Below are 20,781 nucleotides of genomic sequence, written 5' to 3'. Positions count from 1 at the left end.
TCGTGACCCTCCTTATGCGCACAAGTAACTGTCATAAAAAGTCAAGTCTCATTAAATGAAATTTGTTAATTCACGCTCAAACATATATAAAAGAAAGCAGTTATCTTATTGTATCAAGTCCTGATATACATTCAGCGTGTAAAAATGCACCAGACGTTCCTTTTAGTTTTTGTGCTGTGTTGTTTTGGCTCCAGTGTCGCGCAATCTCAGTTACAAGGTATTTCATCTAGGTTAAACGTATTGAAGCAAAAACATAATGCAAATAATACCTTTGCTACAAAAACTTGAATTACTCTAATATCTTCGACATAATATTAATCATTGACACAATCTGTCATTACTAACCATGGTATTTATACAATCATACATTATTTTAAAGAATTTTTCAGAATTGAAACGTTAAAGTAGCCTAAAGATTACTGTGATGTGCAGATCTTGCAAAAAATATTTTCCAGAGTTTGAATTTTGAATTAGTAACAGCTTAAAATTTTACATTTTCCTTTATGCGAAGTAGGGTTGTTTTGGTTTGTTCGTCTAATTCTTACGATTTTCAATGTAGGATTTTATTATTCAGTGTGATTATATAGGTATTGTCTATGTGTACATGTATATTGCATGAATTTGCTGCTTTTCAAGGATATTGCAAGTCTGTGAACTTGGTCATTTTAATGGGAAATCTTGTTTGTCTAACTGCTCTTACTGTTTTCAAACGAAGGGCTTGTAATTTCATATTTTTTGTTGCTTGTTTGTATATTCTTGGGAATCTCTCACTCATATGGATACGTCACTGTTGCCGGTCAAGGACTGCAAAATAGGCTTTTGCTCGGCGCTTAAGGACATTGAGCAGGAAGGTATCTTTATCGTGCCACACCTGCTGTGACACAGGGCCTCGGTTTTTGCGGTTTCATCTGCCTGGTCGTCCCTTTTAGTCGCGTATTACAAGTAAGGGGTACTGGGGACCTATTCTAACCGAGATCCTCACGGGCCACAGTGTTTGTTTTCTATTTGATTCGTTTGTTTTACGTCCATCGAGAATTCTTTACTCACCTCGAGATGTCATAGCAATAGGTGCACATAACTGTCATTAGGTAAGACTGTAATAGTAAGCCTTAGGTTAATGGCAGACCCGCAACTCTCGCTTCTAAATGCTAAGCGCGTTTGGTGAAGTAGCAGTCGCTATCTATAGTTTCAGGCTCCAAGTGGCCGAAGCACGCGTGGGGCTGGAATCCACGCCTCGCGGCCATGAAGCGAACGCTCTAACCCCTGAGTCACTGCGACCAGTCAGTGTTAATGAGAACATTGACGATAAGCATATTTTTTTTTATTTTGATGGGAACTGTTGATTAATAAACTCTTGTGAAATGCCTATGTAGTGTTATAGGAGAATACAAGACTGCCCGTCTACTCCAAGGTTTTAACTTAGGACCGCCGCATTTCACACATCCTTTGCATTTTTTTTTTTTTTTTTACTTTTCATGGAAATTCCAACCAAGATAAATTGATCGTGGTTTGTCCTTTAACAGTTATCATGATTTAGGATTGTATAAACTCGGACATTGTTGCACGAGTATACAACACGAGATTTGCAGGTTGTTGAATTCCTAAGAATTTCTTGAAATAATGGTACATGTATATAGAATGATGTCATTAAGTGATTCAGGGCTATCTTTTACACCTTCATTAGTCACGACCATGAACTGCAACACAATATTATTCCGACACTTTATTTGACTGATTTAACTGTGTGGACATGTCTTTTCATTCGTGTTTTTTTTTAAACCATAAAATTAAGTTTTATCGAATTATCGGTATTATGAATGATGGACACTGAACGTTGAAAGTGCTTTATATTTAGTGTATTCTCCATGATATGCAAGCAATTTAAACATTTATTTCCAATATTCGTTTCTTGAAATATATAGGTTTTCTGTGGGGTTGAAAGGTCTGTACTTTCATAGATAAATGTAATGTATTGGAAAAGCATAGCATTATTACTGGCAAGACATTTGACAAAATGTAATGTAAATATTTGTTATAAACGATAAAAAAAACAAACCACCCAAACATTCGAACATAAATCCATGTTCTTTGTTAATATATACTTTATATTCCAGGTGGGAATGGAATGTGTGGCAAGATTGGGAAGTTTATAATGTGCCAGTGTATGGCGGACGGGTGTGAAGAGGGACTCGTACCTACAGGATTATGTCCCATGCTTCCCATGATGCCAATGCTTCCCAAAATGCAGTGTTGTCCAATACAGTATCTGATGTTTTGCTTACAAATCCAAAACAGAAAATCTTACCAAGCACGTGGTGGAAATTCTCTTACGTCATTGGGTTCTATGCCACTGGGTTCCAAACAACCAACAATGATATAAACCCTGATGCAGTATATTAGAACTAAGTCAACGTTTTCTTAATGTATTATACTATTGCATGTGGACCTGTGGAATGCAAGAATATGTGATTTTCTGAGTGAACTGTGAAATCAACTTGCACAAAATAACCGTGAACCTGTCTCGTCAATTTTCCTGATGTGGGTACTCTTTCAATCAGGGGCAGTCCAGTCATGCAAATCTTTAGTTTCTATATAGCAACAGAATACACTTTATCTAATTGATTCTTTGGAGATATTTCCAATCACATTCATGGTAATAGTTCAATCCTGCTGTGATGAATATGACTATTTCTTAAGTATATAGAAAACACGGTTTTATACACACATCCATAGAATTTGTACTACTGATGATAAAATGTTGTTATACTTTCGTCTAAGAAATCTATTCGTATGTCTTATTTTTTAACACATACTGTCTATCCCTCATGCCATCTATCCTTTTGCGTTGAGTAAACCAGAAGCGATAGAAGAATTAGATAGGTTACATGAGGAATATGTTTTGGCTACAACTGACAACGCTTGTAACAACATTGTCTTTGTAAGGAAATTATTACAACTGTATTTTAAACGAACTTGACATTAAATCCACCTTTGGTAATCCCACTTATACTTCAACTTCCCTTTCAAAAGATTAAATTCTTAAAAAGCGTTCTTTAAAAGCGTCCTTAGGACGAGTGAATACTACAAATGTGTACTGGATTCCTAAACTTCACAAAAACCCCTTACAAACATAAACACATTGCTGGATCCAGTAAATGTTCTACTAAGCCCCTATCTTTGTTCCTCACGAAAATATTAAGTGCCACATCATATGCCAGAAGTGATGTGGAGTGTGACCTTTCAACTTTTTACACATAAACAATTGCTGCTTCAATAAAAATAAATGCAAAAAGAAAATATTCATATTTAGTGATCAGTTATTCAAAATGTTTACTTTGTTAAACACTACTCTTGATTCTACGCACAAGAACTCTGAAGTTCAAATAAAAAATATGCTGGAGTTCCTCAATGACAATATATTTGTAGTCTTTAAATATCTGGTCGTCTAACAGTCAATTGAAATTCCCATGGGCACAAACTGTGCTCCTTCATTAGATGACCTGTTTTTATATTTTTATTTATTCAAAAACTTTTAGATTTGAAGAAAAATATTCTTGCTGTGGCCTTCAACTCGACATATAGATATATCGACGACTTTTTATCTATTAACAAAAATCGTTGTCACTCATATGTCGAATCGATATATCCTAGTGAACTTGTTTGTTTGTGTTTACGTCCCGTCGAGAATTTTTCACTCATATTGAGACGACACCATTTGTAGGTGAAGTACCACAAATATAGACCTTAGCGCCCAGGGCCGTAGCAGTGAGGGTTCGTTAGCGTGCCAACGCCTGCCGCGACACGGGACGGCACGAGCAGGGCTCGAACTCATGAAGCGAATGGTCTACTACTGAGCTAGGGCGACCAGTATAGTCAACTTGAAGTAAAAGTGACTTTTACATATTTATATATTTTATTGTACATAGACGTTAACGGCAAAAACAATTCAACTTTATGACAAACGGAATAATTTAGCTTCTCCATCGTCAACTTCTCATATTTATATTGCAATATTCCATTATCACCTGCATATGGTGTTTATGTCTCAACTGATTCGATACACAAGAGTTTGTTTTGAGTATGATCAGTTTTTAAAGCAAGGCCGGCTACTGACAAACAAGTTGATGTTACAGGGGTCAACAGTCTTGTTTAAAAGTAAGCACTTTGCAAATTCTATGGTCGTAATAACGATAAAATTTACCTGTCATTGGGTCAAATGCTGTCTGAAGTGTTTCATACCAATTGTTGGACCGTTATTTACACACTGATTTTGACTGTTCCGTGGGGATCCGGCTTAGAATAGGTCCTCAGCACCTGGATACTAACTGCACTGCTAAATATACTTAGAAATCTGCTTATACTTAATATGTACTAACACACTATTGACTAGATACTTACTATAGACATGGGCTTATAGATGATGGATTCACACACTTTAGACCATGGACTTATAAATTATGGACTCACAAAGTATAGACTAATACTCACACTTACTTGCTATAGACTCGCACACTGTAGACAATGCACTCACACACTATAGACTAACACACTATAAACTCGCACACTATGGACTATGGATTTACTCACTATGGACTCAAAGACTATGGACTCACACACTATAGACTATGGACTCACACACTATAGACTATGGACTCACACACAATAGACTATGGACTCACACACGATAGACTATGGACTCAAAGACTACAGACTCACATACTCCTCACGAAAATGTTAACAGCTGTGAAGGAGAAACTTCAAACTTGCTGTGCGACTACATATGCCAGAAGTGGTGTTAATCAAATGTGGATTCTAAAAAATTCTAAAGAACTTTTAGTAAACTTGAAATCACAGAATTTTTCCCAAATCAATAGCATTAAAACCTATGACTTTTCAACACTATACACGACCATTCCTCACGATAAATTAAAGACTAGACTTTTTGACATCATAGACAGTTGCTTCTTCAACAAAAACGGAAAACGGAAATTTTCATATCTAGTGATCAGTCATTCAAAAACTTACTTTGTTAAACACCACTCTGATTCCACGCACAAGTACTCTGAAGTTGAAAAAAAAAATATGCTAGAGTTCCTCATTGACAATATCTTAGTGGTCTTTGGTGATCAGGTCTTCCAACAGTATGTTGGAATTCCCATGGGCACGAATTGTGCTCCTTTGTTAGCTGACCTGTTTTTATATTCATATGAAGCAGAATTTATTCAAAAACTTCTACGTGAGAAGAAAAAATCTCTCGCTGTGACCTTCAATTCGACTTTTAGATATATCGATGACGTTTTGTCTATTAACAATGATAGCTTTCATTCATATGTCGATTTGATATATCCCTGTGAGCTCAAAATAAAGGACACCACAGAGTCGTCCACTTCTGCTTCATACTTAGATATTTTATTGAAAGTAGACATTAACGGCAAACTGACAACTCAACTGTATGACAAACGGGATGATTTCAACTTCTACATCGTCATCTTCCCACATTTATGTAGCAATATTCCATTATCACCTGCATATGGTGTTTATATATCTCAACTGATTCGATATGCAAGAGCTTGTTCTGAGTATAGTCAGTTTTTAAATCGAGGTAAGCTACTGACAAACAAGTTGATGGTACAGGGATTTCAACAGTCTCGATTGAAGTCAGCATTTCGCAAATTCTATGGTCGGTATACGATCTAGTTCGTCAATACAACCTCGCATTGGGTCAAATGCTGTCTGACGTGTTTCATACCGATTGTTAAGCCGTTCTTGGCACACTGATTTGACTGCGGATAACTCCGTTTACCTGATCAGGATATGGGGTTCACGGCGGGTGTGACCGGTCAACAGGGGATGCTTACTCCTCCTAGGCACCTGATCCCACCTCTGGTGTGTCCAGGGGTCCGTGTTTGCCCAACTATCTATTTTGTATTGCTTGTAGGAGTTATGAGATTGATCAATGTTCGTTATCTTCACCTTGCATACTATAGACTATGGACTCACACACTATTGACACAATAGGCTATGGACTTACACATTATAGGCTATGAAATCACACACTGTAGACAATATACTCATAGACTATGTACTTACACACTATAGACTATGTACTCACACACTATATACTCACACACGATATACATGTACTATGGACTCACACTATACACTATGGACTCGCATACTATAGACACAATGGACTATGGACTGTCACACTATATACTATGGACTCACACACGATAGATAATAAACTCACACACTATAGACTATGGACTCGCACACTATAGACTATGGACTTACACACTATAGACTATGTACTCTCACACTATAGACCATGGACTCACACTATAGACTCACACACTATATACTATGGACTCACACACTATAGACTATGGACTCACACACTATATACTATGGACACACACATTATAGACTATGGACTCGCATACTATAGACTATGGACTCACGCACTAGACTATATACTCTCACACTATTGACACAATAGACTATAGACTTACACACTACAGATTATGGACTCATACACTATAGACTCGCACACTATGGACTCACACACTATAGACTATGGACTTATACACTATGGACTCACACACTATAGACTATGTACTCACACACTATAGACTATGGACTTATAGACTATGAACTCACACACTACAGACTCACACACAATTATATAATAGACTGACACACTGTATAGACTATGGACTGACACATTATAGACTCAACACTATTACATCATTGACGTATACTACAGACTCAATCACTATAGACTGCGCACTGGCAAACTATTGAATATGAAGTCACGTTAACACAGTGAATGATCTCTATCGTCTCAATGCCTACCTGGACACAGGGACCGTGTCAAAGGTCTCCATCTGACAACAAGGCATCTTCGCATGTCAAGGGCTCTGATATGCCACGCTCATCTTCACTCTTGGTAATTAAAGCCGCCATTTCGTGTTTACATCACACCTGCTGTGACACGAAACTTCGGTTTTTGTGGTCTCATCCGCAGTACTTATCGCCCCATTTAGTAGCCTCTTACGACAAGCAAAGGGTACGGAAGACCTATTCTAACCCGGATCCCAGCTAGCAAGGGGTACTGATGGAGATAGTTGTATCATGCAGTAGTCGTTATCACAAAAGCCGTAGAAACAAACCTAAAAGTTTAATAATGATGATTGATTCTACAATTTTGTTTAAATACTCTATAACATATGCATTAGAAGATTAAACTTCTGCATTTACATTATATAATAATGAATTGATTTCTTAATATGTGAAAATGACACCGCCACGGTGGCCGAGAGGTTCGAGCGTTTGCCCCGCATGCGGAAGGCCGGGGTTCGAATCCCGGGCCGCGACAGATCGAAGTCGTTAAAACAGGTAGTGACAATTCCATCGCCAATCGCTTGGCATCAGGTGTGAATGTCACGGGTCCTCGGAGATGATCTTAAAAGCGGATGTCCTGTGTCACAGTAGGTGTGGCACGCTAAAAAACACTCACTGCTGATTGGCCGTAAGCGCCGAGCATAGGCCTGAATTTGAAGCCCTTAACCGGTCTTGGTGACGTCTCCATATGAGTGAAAAATTCTCGGGCGAGACGTTAAGCAAGATACAATGTATAATATGTGAAAATGTAAATTTCTGCCAAATCTATGACAGTTCAAACTCATACGAACATTGATCAATTTCAAGCCTGCTACAAAATTAAGAGTATGGCAAACACGGACCGAGGTGGGACTAGGTGCCTAGGAGGAGTAAGTATCCCCTGTCGATCGGTTACACCCACGTTGAGTACTATATCTCGATCAGGTAAATGGAGTAATCCTAGTCAAAATCAGTAAGTAAAGAACGGCTTCAATATCAGACATTATTATATAGCTAATAAATAGTCTATCATAAAATCTGCGTAAAATGTAGAGAATGTTAGCGTTCAATATCCTGAGAATTTATTGAACGGTAACTTTGCATTGCGTAAATCGTGTGCGCCCGAAACATTCAATATTGACCTTACCGTAACGACGTAAACAAGCCAAAATGGCAGACGACGGTCCTCCGAATCTGACAGAGCCGGTATTTGATATTTACTTAAACAAAATGTTTTACTGTACATAAATTATGATGTCCCCATCACAAAATCAGTTTGCTTCATGCATCAATGACAGGTTTAATATTGAACAGTACGTTATGAAAATTTTTACTGGGATAAAATCCGCGAAAGAATGTGACGTCATAATTGAAATAAGTATATCACTAAGTATATATTAAATTCCGATTTTATTTTTTATTTAAGTTTTATTTATGCATAAAATAAACCATGCAGCTACTAAGATCCAACGAAATATTCGAAATGCTATACTGCTGTTGTGTAATTTCTGTCTGATCGATATGAAAGTAAACTGATGACGTCATGACTATACATTGAGTGACGTTGATACATGCAAGGAATTTGTTTATGTGTGCTATGCAAATATCGACAAAATGTGGAGTATTTGAAATATATGACATGGGATATATGGAATATATATGTGAAACGCTGAGAATTTATTGATATTAAGAAGGTATGTTGATATCATTCATTGACAATTTTGTTTAACGGAGAAAACATTCCATTTAGCATGTCGATCCGATTTTCCTCTGTCACAGACTGAAATAAAACTGCAAAAGTAGTACATTAGGCCGCATACTTTTAGAGACTTTTTATACACCGTTTGAAAGGTCATAAACTAATGTACACGGCAATTACTGATAGAATCGTCTGTTAAGAAAACTTTTAAAGAAAACTGCATAGCATCAGTGCATAATGAAAAAAAAGGGCTAGATGGTTTCGTGTTTAAATCTTCCATAATTATTTCTTATGGAAAGTGGTAGAATTCTATCAGTAATTCTGATATACTATGGGTATTTTACCGTCATTATCGCCAGTTAGACCAATATTTAAATCTTGGGAAAAAGTGTTACTTTTACATTTTCTATTAAGGTACCTCCATGATCTATTTATAACAGTCATGCAATGACGTCATACGGAAGCGCATGTTTGTCATGTTGTTATGATACAAAATGTTCTCATGTAAACAACCAAAATAGTTTTTAAGAGTTAGTAGCTCCCTCTCCCTGTGTAAGACAGATTTTAAAAATTATGCAGTTTACGTGCATAAATGAAGCATGACCTGCCTTAACATACCCGCGTAAGAAATGCACGCTGATTATTGCACACTTTCACCTTACATGTAGATGCCAATATTGATGAATTCTCGTCTATTTTGAGTGAAAAGGGATATAATTTAAGAACTAAATACTTTAGCTATATAATAAAAGGGTTATTGAACTTTTATTGGTGAATATTGGCACTCACTGGCTGTCAAAATGCACTCGCAAACTCGTGCATTTTTACATCCAACTCGTGCCAATATTCACCAATATAAGTTCAATAACCCTATAATACTTCACCCAACGACATGCTGTATTGGTAATTTGATCGTTTTATAAACGACCATAAATTTGTGAAATGCTGACTTTAACGAGACTGTTCAAACTCCCTGCGACACCAACCCATCTGCCTCGATTTAAAACCTGTGCATACGAGGAACAAGCTCCTGCGTATCGAACCAGTCGAAAGACACAGACACCACACGTAGACGACTATGCAATATTGCATAATACTTTGGGAAGTTGACGATGGAAAATCTGAAGCCACAAAGTCATAAAGTTGAGCTATCAGTTTGCCGTTAACATCTATGTTGTGTAGTTACAAAATTGAAATTGATGATATTATCTAAAGTATTTGTAAACCAATAGTTGTCTGTTTATCCGTCAATGTTTTTCTTTAACTTTTCTACATGTCTGAAGGGGAATGATTATTTCCTTCTGAAAGGCCAAACAAGAACATTCCAAGAGAAAGGGAAAAAAAGGAATATTTTCTTCCGTGTTATAAACTGGGGGTTGTATGAACCACGACCCCTGGGTTACAGTCGGTGTGGAAAAGGTTTACACTGGAATAAACGAAACCACACTAGTCTTCCTTTAGACGGTTCATGTCTATCTGTTTTAAGGCTACAAAAACAGCAATGAATGTTGTGACTAGCTTTTCTAGCAAATTTAGTGTTTTACATAAAGTCTCATTAGGCAAAATTTGGTTGCGAGGTAAAGTATAAAAAGGAGCAGTCTCTCTCATAGGGCAGTGTACAGGTATAGACCCAACATACAGAGATGCATTGGATGTTATCCGCGGTGGTAGTGCTTGGTTTCCTAGGATCATGTGTTGCCCAATCTAGAGGTAAGATATATTTCAGAAAATTTGCATGCAAGTGAAACCTTTGCACATTTAAAGCAAATATCAAATTTTGTGTTAGATTTGATACAGACTAAATCGTCTTAATTAAGTAGAATTGGAAATGTCAATAAAAACATTACATACATGTATTTAATCAATCTTTCATTGATAAGTTGTTGATTGGTATTCAAAATAATGTGATAATGATTTTCCAATGTGTGCAAAGCTTTCATTGTATTAATGAATGTAGACTAAATCTCAAACAAAAACTACTCTTTAATTTGAGAGAAATGTACAATTGATTGTACGAGGGCCGTTCAAAAATTATGCGGACAGGACACAGGTAGTGTCTGCTGATACAGACGTCATACAAGTAATCAATGAATATTTAATAGAAACATCTTTTATCCTAATTCTATAAACAGCTTGTAAAAAATTCAATATTTGATACATTACTAATAAAAATATGGCTGTTATCATATTGTTGACTTTGATGTACGGAGTACGGGCGAAATTTAAAAACAAAATGAACGCTAGACTTCCTTCTTCTTTCATTTGCTCTGATCTGCGGGAAAATTCAACAATTTTCTCTACGCTAGTCTTTTATTTCTACGTCATTTTCGGATGAAATTTCTTACATCATATTTGAAGTACAGTGATCTCCCGCTATATTGCCCCCGTTATAATGCCACCCCGCATATCGCCAAAAAAAGTTCAAAAGTCCCGTTTTCCTCACTATGTAAAACCCCGTTATAACGCCATCCCTCGCATACCGCCAACGTATTTACAGGTACGATTTGGTAAATTACCGTTATAATCACCCCCGCAAATTATCGCCAATCAATAACAGGAAACTTTCAGCGCGCAGGCTTAAGCAATTATCCGCCGTTAGTCCTCCAGGTATCGACGTTTGGAGCAGATAATAATTTACGTAAATTATAATCATCTGAGTTCAAACCTGTAGTCCCGTTTTTGAAATCCGAGTATGGCGGACATACCGAAATATAAGCGTGTTATCTTGAATACAAAACAAAAACTGGAAATCATGGATAAAGAGTTGGGGGATTAGATTGAGTGATTAAATATTGTTTCACGTCTCTTTCGAGAATATTTCACTCATATAAAGACATCACCACTGCCGGTGAAGGGCTGCAAAATGTAGGCCTATGCCCGGCGCTTATGACCTTTGAGCTGGGAGGGATCTTTATCGTGCTACACCTGCTGCGACACGGGGCCTCGTTTTTTGCGGTCTCATCCGAAGAACCGCCCCATTTAGTCTCCTTTTACGACAAGGAAGGGGTACTGAGGACCTATTTTAATCCGGATCCCTACGGGACTCTAGGGAATTAGAATTTGACGATGTTTCATCTACCCCCAGGCACATCACGAAAACATGGTTTTATTGTAATATGGTAATATTGCACCAAAGGTATTACTCAAAGAAGCTATCCGCTTTATTAAAGAGACACTACAGCTCATTTTCCACATTTTAATAAAGTGTTTTTTAAACCATGTATTGATAAAATGATAAATTTCATATCGATACTGACAATTTTGAACAATTGGGATGTATCATTTTACTCTCAACTGCGCTTTGAAGATCGTTCGGAATTCAAAGGTTTCTTCATGCTGACTCGGACTTTTGAATGCTTATTTACATCACGTGGTTTTGAATGACAGCAAAGGTGTTCTGTAGGAAATTATTTAAATTCCCCTTCAAGGGGGTCCACACTCACCTTTCAAGATAAAATTATTCCCTGCTCCTTATAATAAGTAATTACAAATCATTATTTCAACAGAAACCTTCCATGTTCCCATTGACCGTTGTTTTTACAACTAACACGTGTCGTGTTCAGATAAAAATAGCACTTACTTTTAAACGTGGTGTCTTCGCAGCTAGTCTCAATGGCAGATTTAGTGGGCCAGGATCCCCCTCCCTTTTTACCCTACAGATTGTGAATGAAAATCCAAATTTTGCACCAGAATGGCCGATTACTTTGGCTAATCTTTGACTTTCACACCCCTCTTCGGAAATCCTAGATCCGCCACTGAGTTACATGTGTTTCTCCGAGCTCTTTGTTTTCCATCGGTCATACTGATCCCAAGGTAAATTTTACTTCACGTATGAGTTTTATCTCATGCTATTTTTACTTCTTTTCTCACAGAATCTTTCAAAATTCTAGATCTATCAACTACACTTTCTCTCTCTGGACGACATGCTGCACTGTTTACTGTCTATGCGCATGCGTCTGAAGACTGAAAGGAGGAGACTCGATAGTTTGTGTATAGGCCATCAAAAAGTATTAATTTTTACGTTAAAACGATAATTTTTAACTTTAGATAAGTGTTATTTTCGCAAAGTTCATACTTTCAACAATGCAACAAAAATTGAGAAAGCGCTGGGAAAATTGTCATTTCATGATTTTTGCGCAAAATGAGCTGTAGTGTCTCTTTAAAGCGTGGGGAAGTGTTACGCCCGACACGACACGAAACTGTTGGATCCACAGTGGGTTAGTCACGGATAAAAATATATCTCTAGCATACCTGTCGACGATCTTGACCTTGCGCTTTGCTTATCTCACTTGATTTGGACCCAGACATGAAGTTGACCGTCAGAGAATTTTTGAATTTAGATAAAAATGCCGAGTCTGCCGAATCACCTTTTCACGAAATCTCGTCAGCGGTGGCGACTTCTATTTCAAGCGAGATTGCAGAAGAATTAGACGACGATAGCAAAGACGAGGATCCGCGTGTTCCTACATATGTAGAAGCCAGGCAGGGACTTTAATGTTTTATAGAATATTTAGAGTCAAAAGAATTAACAACTGAATCTGAATCTGAAATGGACTTTTTACTGTGAAAGACTGATAAAATAAAGCCATTAAAGCAGACAAATGGCATGCTTTTTTAAAGACTAAAAATTTAACGGGAGATGAAATGGATCTGTGTGTTTATTAATTCTAAAAGTATTAACCTTGATGCCTTTATAAATAAGATAAAATTTGTTTGATTTCTTATGCCAGATGTACATATACCCCCCCCCCCCCCTACAATGCCACTTCCGTTATAATGCCAAAATTGCCGAGATACAAATGTTGGCGTTATAACGGGGGATCACAAAAACATTCAAGTGAATTTTTCTCCGATGTACCCTCTGTAAACGGCAGTAAATACGTCAAATGATTGAAAGGATCGAGGAACCGTTCTACAATTTCGTGTATCGGGAAACTCCTTCAGAGATCAGGCAGATGCCCGATGATACTGGATTTAAACCTGCAGTTTTTAGCCTGGAACAGAAATGGTATAGAGTTGAATGAGAGATGAAATGCATCTGTATGTATTTATGAAATCTAAAAGCATTAACTGAAGCCTTGGTTTAGTAGATAAAATTTGTTTGATTTCTTATGTCGGCTGTACACATAACTCCTATAAGCATTACAAAATAGAGAGTTGGGCAAACACGGACCCCTGGATATACCGGAGGTGGGATCAGGTGCCTAGGAGAAGTAATATTCCCTGTTGACCGGTCACACCTGCCGTGAGCCCTATATCTTGATCAAATAAACGGAGTTATCCATAGTAAAAATCAGTGTGCCAAGAACGAGAAATTGTATTTATTTCCATTTATCACTTGCATATCGATGCTTACTCCTCCTAGGAACCTTATCCCACCTCTGGTATATCCAGAGGTCCGTGTTTGCCCAATTCTCTATTTTGTATTGTTTATAGGAGTTATGAGATTGATCACCGTTCGTTATCTTCATCTTTCATTAGATTTAAACATTATCAAATAAAATATTTAGGTCATCACAGTTTTTAAAATACGAGACATACACTAACAGAATTATATTTCGACGTCAGAAAATTGCAATTTTCCTCCAACAGTGTCATTAAAATTTCACAAAAACTGGTTAAAACGATATAATAGTATTCACAACAATTTCATGAAATTGTTTCTTTACAAAAATATACAGTGTCTGAAGATCTATCGCATAATGGACTTGATAAAATATGAGAGAAACGTACAGATAAAATATGAGAGAACGTACAGAGTTAATGCCCTTGTATTCAATATATTGAAACATATAATTGATTATTCATTTATAACTTTTAAAATATTTTATGTTTAAGAAGATTTTTACCATAACTATCGGAAAAGACTCAAACAAAATTTATGTTCCCACCATGCATTACTGTATACATTTATATAAATCATTGATTTTGCAAAATCTTATGACGTCACCTGAGGGTGGAATTATGTCTCCCCTCTTCCATGGGGATACATATTGTTTTTGTACTTTCTGTCCGTCTGTCTGTTACAAAATCTTGTAAACGCTTCTCCTCCTATATGGCTTATCGGATACACTTGAAATTCTGTACAATGCCTCATTGCCATTTGTAAATGTGCATATTGGTGGGGTGCGAGGATCCAAAATAGCTTATGAACACTTCTTCTATATGGATTATCAGATAGATTTGAGTCTTTGTAGAATGCTCCATTGCCATTTGTAGATGTGCATATTGTCGAGACAGGAGGATCCAATTATTTTTATATAAGTTATAGTGGATCTAAGAGGGGTGGAGGATGTAGCTTCTGAACACGTCTCCGATATGGCATATCTAATAGATTTGAAACATTGTACAATGCTTCATTGCCATTCGCAGATGTGCATATTGTCGGGACAGGAGCATCCATTTTTTTTTTTACTCTTAAGTTATAGTGGATCTAAGAAGGGTGGAGGATGTAAAATAGAATAAAATGACTATCACGCTACAAAATAGGAACTATATTGTGAATTATTGCCGATGCAACAAGTAGATCAATGATATGAAATTAAGAAAAAAATGTTTCAGAATGTGATGATAATTACAACATCGCCCGTAGTTTTAGATTTTATTATCAACCTTTTTAATTATATGTTATCGTTGTCGCGAATTCCCCCGAATGACCAAACCCCATTTTGCCAGTTCCTTTGAAATCGAATTCTACTTTTTATTCCTAAATTGGCATGTCACAGGAAAAACTTCTGTACGATTTTTTTTCTGCACTTCATGACTTAAACCCACCCCAGCGTAAAATGAATTATATCTTAAGCCCAATCACACTTTTAAGCATTATATGACAATAAAATAAGTTCAAATAAACCTCACCGTTTAATGCTAACGAATTTCAACGGATAACAAAAATTTCAATCCGTTCGCATGCGTTTTTGTCCGTTTCTCATTCGGAGAATACGATGGTTGTCTGGCAAAGTTAATTCTATCTCATGGAAAGTTTTGAGCATGTTCAAAACTTCGAACGGATACCACCACTAGGCTCAGGTATCCGATTAGTGTGCGGTAGCTGTACGATGGCAAACATTTTGCTTGCAACCCATGTTTTTTCTTTTCCTGTATCATTGTTTGGTTTGCTTTCGTCGATGTTTGTTAGACCCGAATCACGACCAAACAACTGCCAGTGTTATAAAGCCAGTCTCTCTCTCTCTCTCTCCCCCCCCCCCCCCCCATAGTGAGACTTCTCCCCGGACGTCTGGCTCTAGAGTGAGCCCTCCCCCGGAAGTCTCATCATGTGCACATTTCAACAGTGATGGTCGAGGCCGAAATAGAGGAAATCAAAACTACGAAATTCTGAAGATTCAGCAATATTCCATTATCACCTGCATATGGTGTTTATATCTCTCAACTGATTCGATACGCAAGAGCTTGTTCTGCGTATAGTCAATTTTTAAATCGAGGCAAGCTACTGACAAACAAGCTGATGGTACAGGGGTTTCAACAGTCTCGATTGAAGTCAGTATTTCGCAAATTCTATGGTTGTTATAACGATCTAGTTCGTCAATACAACCTATCATTGGGTCAAATGCTGTCTGATGTGGTTCATACCGATTGTTATGCCGCTCTTGGCACACTGATTTGATTACGGATAACTCGGTTTACTTAATCAGGATATAGGGCTCACGGCGGGTGTGAACGGTCGACAGGGGATGCTTACTGCTCCTAGGCACCTGATCCCACCTCTGGTGTGTCCAGGGGTCCGTGTTTGCCCATCTATCTATTTTGTATTGCTTATAGGAGTTATGAGATTGATCACTGTTCGTTATCTTCACCTTTCACTTTGCAGTCGGTGTAGACAAATCAAGCGCTCCCTAAACAATTATTGTCTTGCAAGACAATATTTCTTTATATTTATATACACTAAAAGTGGTTATCTAACGCAGTTTTATAAAGTTTCTCTTGTTTCTGTACAAAATTAATGTTTGTATTAGTCATTATTATATATTCCTATGCCATTGAGATATTTTGAGATAAACAAGATTGCTACGCGTAGCCATATCCCCCTACCACCACAAAAAAGTTGAACAGCAAAAGTCCCATGACTCCTGTACAATTTGTAGAATCAAAATTGCGGTGTAATTCGATCAACTAAATATTGTGATTAACAATCCTGCAAAACTTTAACAAAATCCGTATTGCGGTGTCCGTTAAGTTGCGTCCACAAAGTGTTCCTATAGTGTAGCATGTACAAATTCAATAAAGTTCCATAACTCCTATAAAATTTGTCAAATCAAACTAGTGGCGCAATATGATTAACTACATACTGTGACTAACAATCCTACAAAATTTGAACAAAATCCGTTGAGCGGTTTCCGAGGAGTTTTTTTTTTTCTCTCTCATAAAAATGAGATATGTTTCTAATTTATACTGTACTTTTGGTCTTCAAAATACAATGCATCGCATTTAGATTTTTTTTAAATATTAAAGGTATTTCACATTTTTACAGGTAGGAACGGATTGTGTGGTACTGTTGGCAAACTGATAGCATGTCAGTGCATGGAAGAAGGGTGTGAAGACGGTCTATTTCCGGTGGGAGTCTGTCCAATGCTTCCTATGATTCCAATGCTTCCCAGAATGCAATGCTGTCCGCTGCCTTATGTCATGCTTTGTTTGCAGTCACAACGAGGCAGACCTTACCAGACACAGGGTCGGAACTCCCGGTCATTAGGATATGTTCCAATACCGCTGTAGTGTGTGTTCCACCTTCACTTTTTGGCCATCGACAAAAGAGGAGCGGTAGATAGAATTGTGTGAGAACAGTACCGAAATATGTGCCAATAACAGCAAATCACGCAATCCGCCAGTTTCATCAACTGAAAAACTTCTCATGTCTAGTTAGTTCGAAAATTGATTTAATAAAACTATGTTGACCCATGAGTGTAAAAATGTCTTTTTCAATTTTATTACGTTTTTTGTATCAATAAACGGGATAAAACAAAATGTATAATATAACCAAAAATGTTCTGTTCACAGTACATACATGTATATACAGTCGTAGTTCACATTTTGAAATACTTTGATTCTTATTGTACTCTATTCTCTGATTGGTTAAATACAATCTAGGATATGCAAATCTATTGTATATAGTATAGTTTAACTATTTAAGTGCCACAGGCTGATTTTCAAATTACATGTACGTTTAGTGCCTTTGGGATTGAGGTACAGAGTACAACCTATTCAGTAAGAGCAACGCCACAGTGGATCCTGGAACGGCAACCTATATGCGGCAAAACGAAGCAATGCTAATAGCCTACAGGGAGGGGGGGAGGCCATGTCCGGTAAGGTTGATATTTACAGGTCACGTTCGGTAAGGTTAATAGCTACAGGTTACATCCGGTAAGGTTAATATCTACACCTATTTCAGCTGATATATGTAGGGGTGTCCCAATACAACAAGAATATGGGTGATGTAGATGGTGCGGACATGCTCATGTCGGACTACAGCAACAATCGGAAAAGCTTAATGGTGTGGAAAAATGACGTTCCATACCATACAGAGGAAGCTGATCAATGCATATGTGTTGTATGCTCACACTGCGAAAATGAAATTGTGCCTGAAATGAATGGCAATTCTGTCAGGTAGTTATTGAGAGTCTTAACTCCAGACACCTTGAAGGCTTCCCAGAAAGAAAAAAAAATGGAAGTAAATCCCAAAGGTCGAAAACGAAGATTAAATCTTGTAAATCATTTATGTAATTTTTAATTCCAAACATTCTACATGACATAGGGGCTTCAATAGATAAAATGAATTCTAGTATCTGTCCAATTTTTATTACGTTCTAACTTGATGTTTCCTTGGGGTTTTGTTAAACCCAAATAGTAACTACGCAACTTTGCAAAAAATTTGCAAATATTTGTTAAAGGTCATTTAGAAAAAGATTGTGTTTTGGGCTCTAACCGCTTCCTTGGAATACGAAAGCGAAGTCGAACCATGTGCGTAAAATGCAAGGTCTCCATTTAAAATGTAAAAAGACTCACAGATGTCTGAACGAATAAATCAGACTGAAACGTGTGTAAAAACCATTGGATCCCCCTCCCCTAAAAACTTTTATTTCTGAAACAAAATTGCGCTTACAAATCTTTTACAAACTTGAAACTATATTTAAAGCCGTATGATCCGGTGTTAATGAGTTATTTTTGTACAGAATTACGTTACAACAGATTAATTACTTTTTAAAGTTATTAACTTTCCCTTAATTTCATGTTTGAAAATATTTGAATGAGAAGATTATTTAAAACGTAAATATAGTGGGTATCCAATAAGCATGCATTGTCTGTTAGGCGTCTAAAAGAGCCCCACGCGCATCAGGAGGAATCCCAACTCGAAGAATATATTAACAGTTTACTCAAGACGCAACTGTTTAACTTTGACTGAAACAATATAAAACAACGAATTACTAACAGATCTTTGATAAATCTATTTCCCATAAACTTATGGCAAGGCACTGTTGTAACAAAATAATACACAGCTTTACACAATTGAGATCACCGGTAATATGAAAGTTTAAACCGGACACGTGACTGTCATTTGAAATGGCCGAGTGACGGTAATTTGTAAACACCGATTTACATGTAAAATGAAATGATTCCGGATAAAACAGGTGAAATAATGAATGAAATGTCGTAAAGCCTTATAAATACGTACGAGCGATGATTTAACAGTGTTTTACAAGATGGAAAAAATTTGTCGAAATTTGGACCATACAACTTTAGCTCCTCCGTATCCCTTGCTTGTCGTAAAAGACGACTAAATAAAGCAGTCCTTGGATAAGACCGCAAAACCTGAGGCCCCGTGTCACGATAAAGATCACCCCTTGCTCAAAGGCCATAAGCGCCGAGCACAGGAGTAGATTTTGCAGCCCTTCACCGGCAATGGTGACGTCTCAATATGAATGAAAAATTCTCGAGCGGGACGTTAAACAATACACAATCAATCATGATAAATTCGTAAAATATTTGGAATTTTCTGTAGTACAGTAGAACACTCTTAGATGTAACTACTTGTTCTCCCATTCTATTGACTGTCGACTACTTGTTCTCCCATTCTATTGACTGTCGACTACTTGTTCTCCCATTTAATTCTATGACTGCCACTTTTTTAGAAATGTAACGAAATACTAAAGGTGAAATTCTCTTTACAAATTACTGAACTGACCCTTATAATGGAAATGCATTTGAAGAGAATGACAGAGTTCCTCAAAATCTATGTATATGTATATATGGACCATGATAAGTATTTTCCCATCGTTTAACACTGCGAAATACCAGCCACCATAAAACACACGCTTGTATATACATGTACATGTATGCAGGACACAAATCAAAGATTTTTCGCATTGACGCTTTTTCCAGACCTAAATGTAAAAGGCTTTCAAAATTTCAATCTGCCCCGCCACTGAATGCTATGCGTAAGGTACTCGGCGTCACTAATATCGGCAGACTAAAATACAATGACGTCGCCTGTTTTGAAACGTTATAGTGAATGTTGACGCCCGTCGAACAGTGAATTTAACTTGTAACCACATTTCTCACCAGAGGGCGCGTTACGCAAACTTCACTTACACCTGTCAACGCTTGGATATTACGTGACAATATAATCACATGATATAAACTGTCATTCTCGTTTCCTTTTCCTTAAAAAGTTCTGGCAACAGCTGATACATCCGGATCTTTTCACAGCCCACTGGCACTTTTTAAAGTACATTTTTACCATTTAGCTTTTGTTTGTCTCTCGTTTTTATCATTATTATTTTTTCATTTATTAAGCGTAAAATTACATATAGTTTCTATGCGCTGTACAATGTTTGTGCTAATAATCAATGATAATGTACCAATAAAAGACCTACAGAAGCTATAAAGTACATGTACATGATAAAACAACAGAAAGACCTTAAATAAAACATGGTAGTAAGATGACACGGCGGTTAACTTTGACTAGACAAGATACAACTGGCACACAGGAAATTGCATTCATATACTGGATCAAAGTTCAGTTTGCAAGAGCTTGCACATGGAAACCTTAATATTGCACTGAATTTAACATTCACAAGGCATATTCACGCTTGAACAAGAGTGTTTTAGGCTCTTGCGGAATGCTCCATGTGCCATCGCATTTTTACAGCATTTCTTATTTTTGATTCCATGTTTACATTAAATCT

At 37.1% G+C, this 20,781-nt stretch overlaps 1 protein-coding gene across 1 annotated transcript; it reads left to right on the top strand.

Moving 5' to 3' along the window:
- The first annotated feature begins 10,200 nt into the window (after window positions 1-10,200).
- Window positions 10,201-17,509, top strand: LOC130054268 (uncharacterized). The gene is made up of 2 exons (XM_056163465.1): window positions 10,201-10,291; window positions 17,070-17,509. The coding sequence occupies exons 1-2, from the start codon at window positions 10,225-10,227 to the stop codon at window positions 17,312-17,314; spliced, it is 312 nt and encodes a 103-aa protein (XP_056019440.1). The 5' UTR covers window positions 10,201-10,224; the 3' UTR covers window positions 17,315-17,509.
- Window positions 17,510-20,781: the final 3,272 nt, after the last annotated feature.

This window comes from Ostrea edulis, chromosome 1 (genome assembly GCF_947568905.1).
Source record: "Ostrea edulis chromosome 1, xbOstEdul1.1, whole genome shotgun sequence".
NCBI classification, from domain to species: Eukaryota; Metazoa; Mollusca; class Bivalvia; order Ostreida; family Ostreidae; genus Ostrea; species Ostrea edulis.
Note: the sequence above shows the minus strand (reverse complement) of the source record. Positions and strands in the feature narration are given on the sequence as shown.

Coding starts and splice junctions, on each gene's coding strand:
- LOC130054268 (XM_056163465.1), top strand. CDS start 10,225: ATGCATTGGATGTTATCCGCGGTGGTAGTGCTTGGTTTCCTAGGATCA. Junction 10,292..17,069: donor ATGTGTTGCCCAATCTAGAG/GTAAGATATATT, acceptor ACATTTTTACAG/GTAGGAACGGATTGTGTGGT.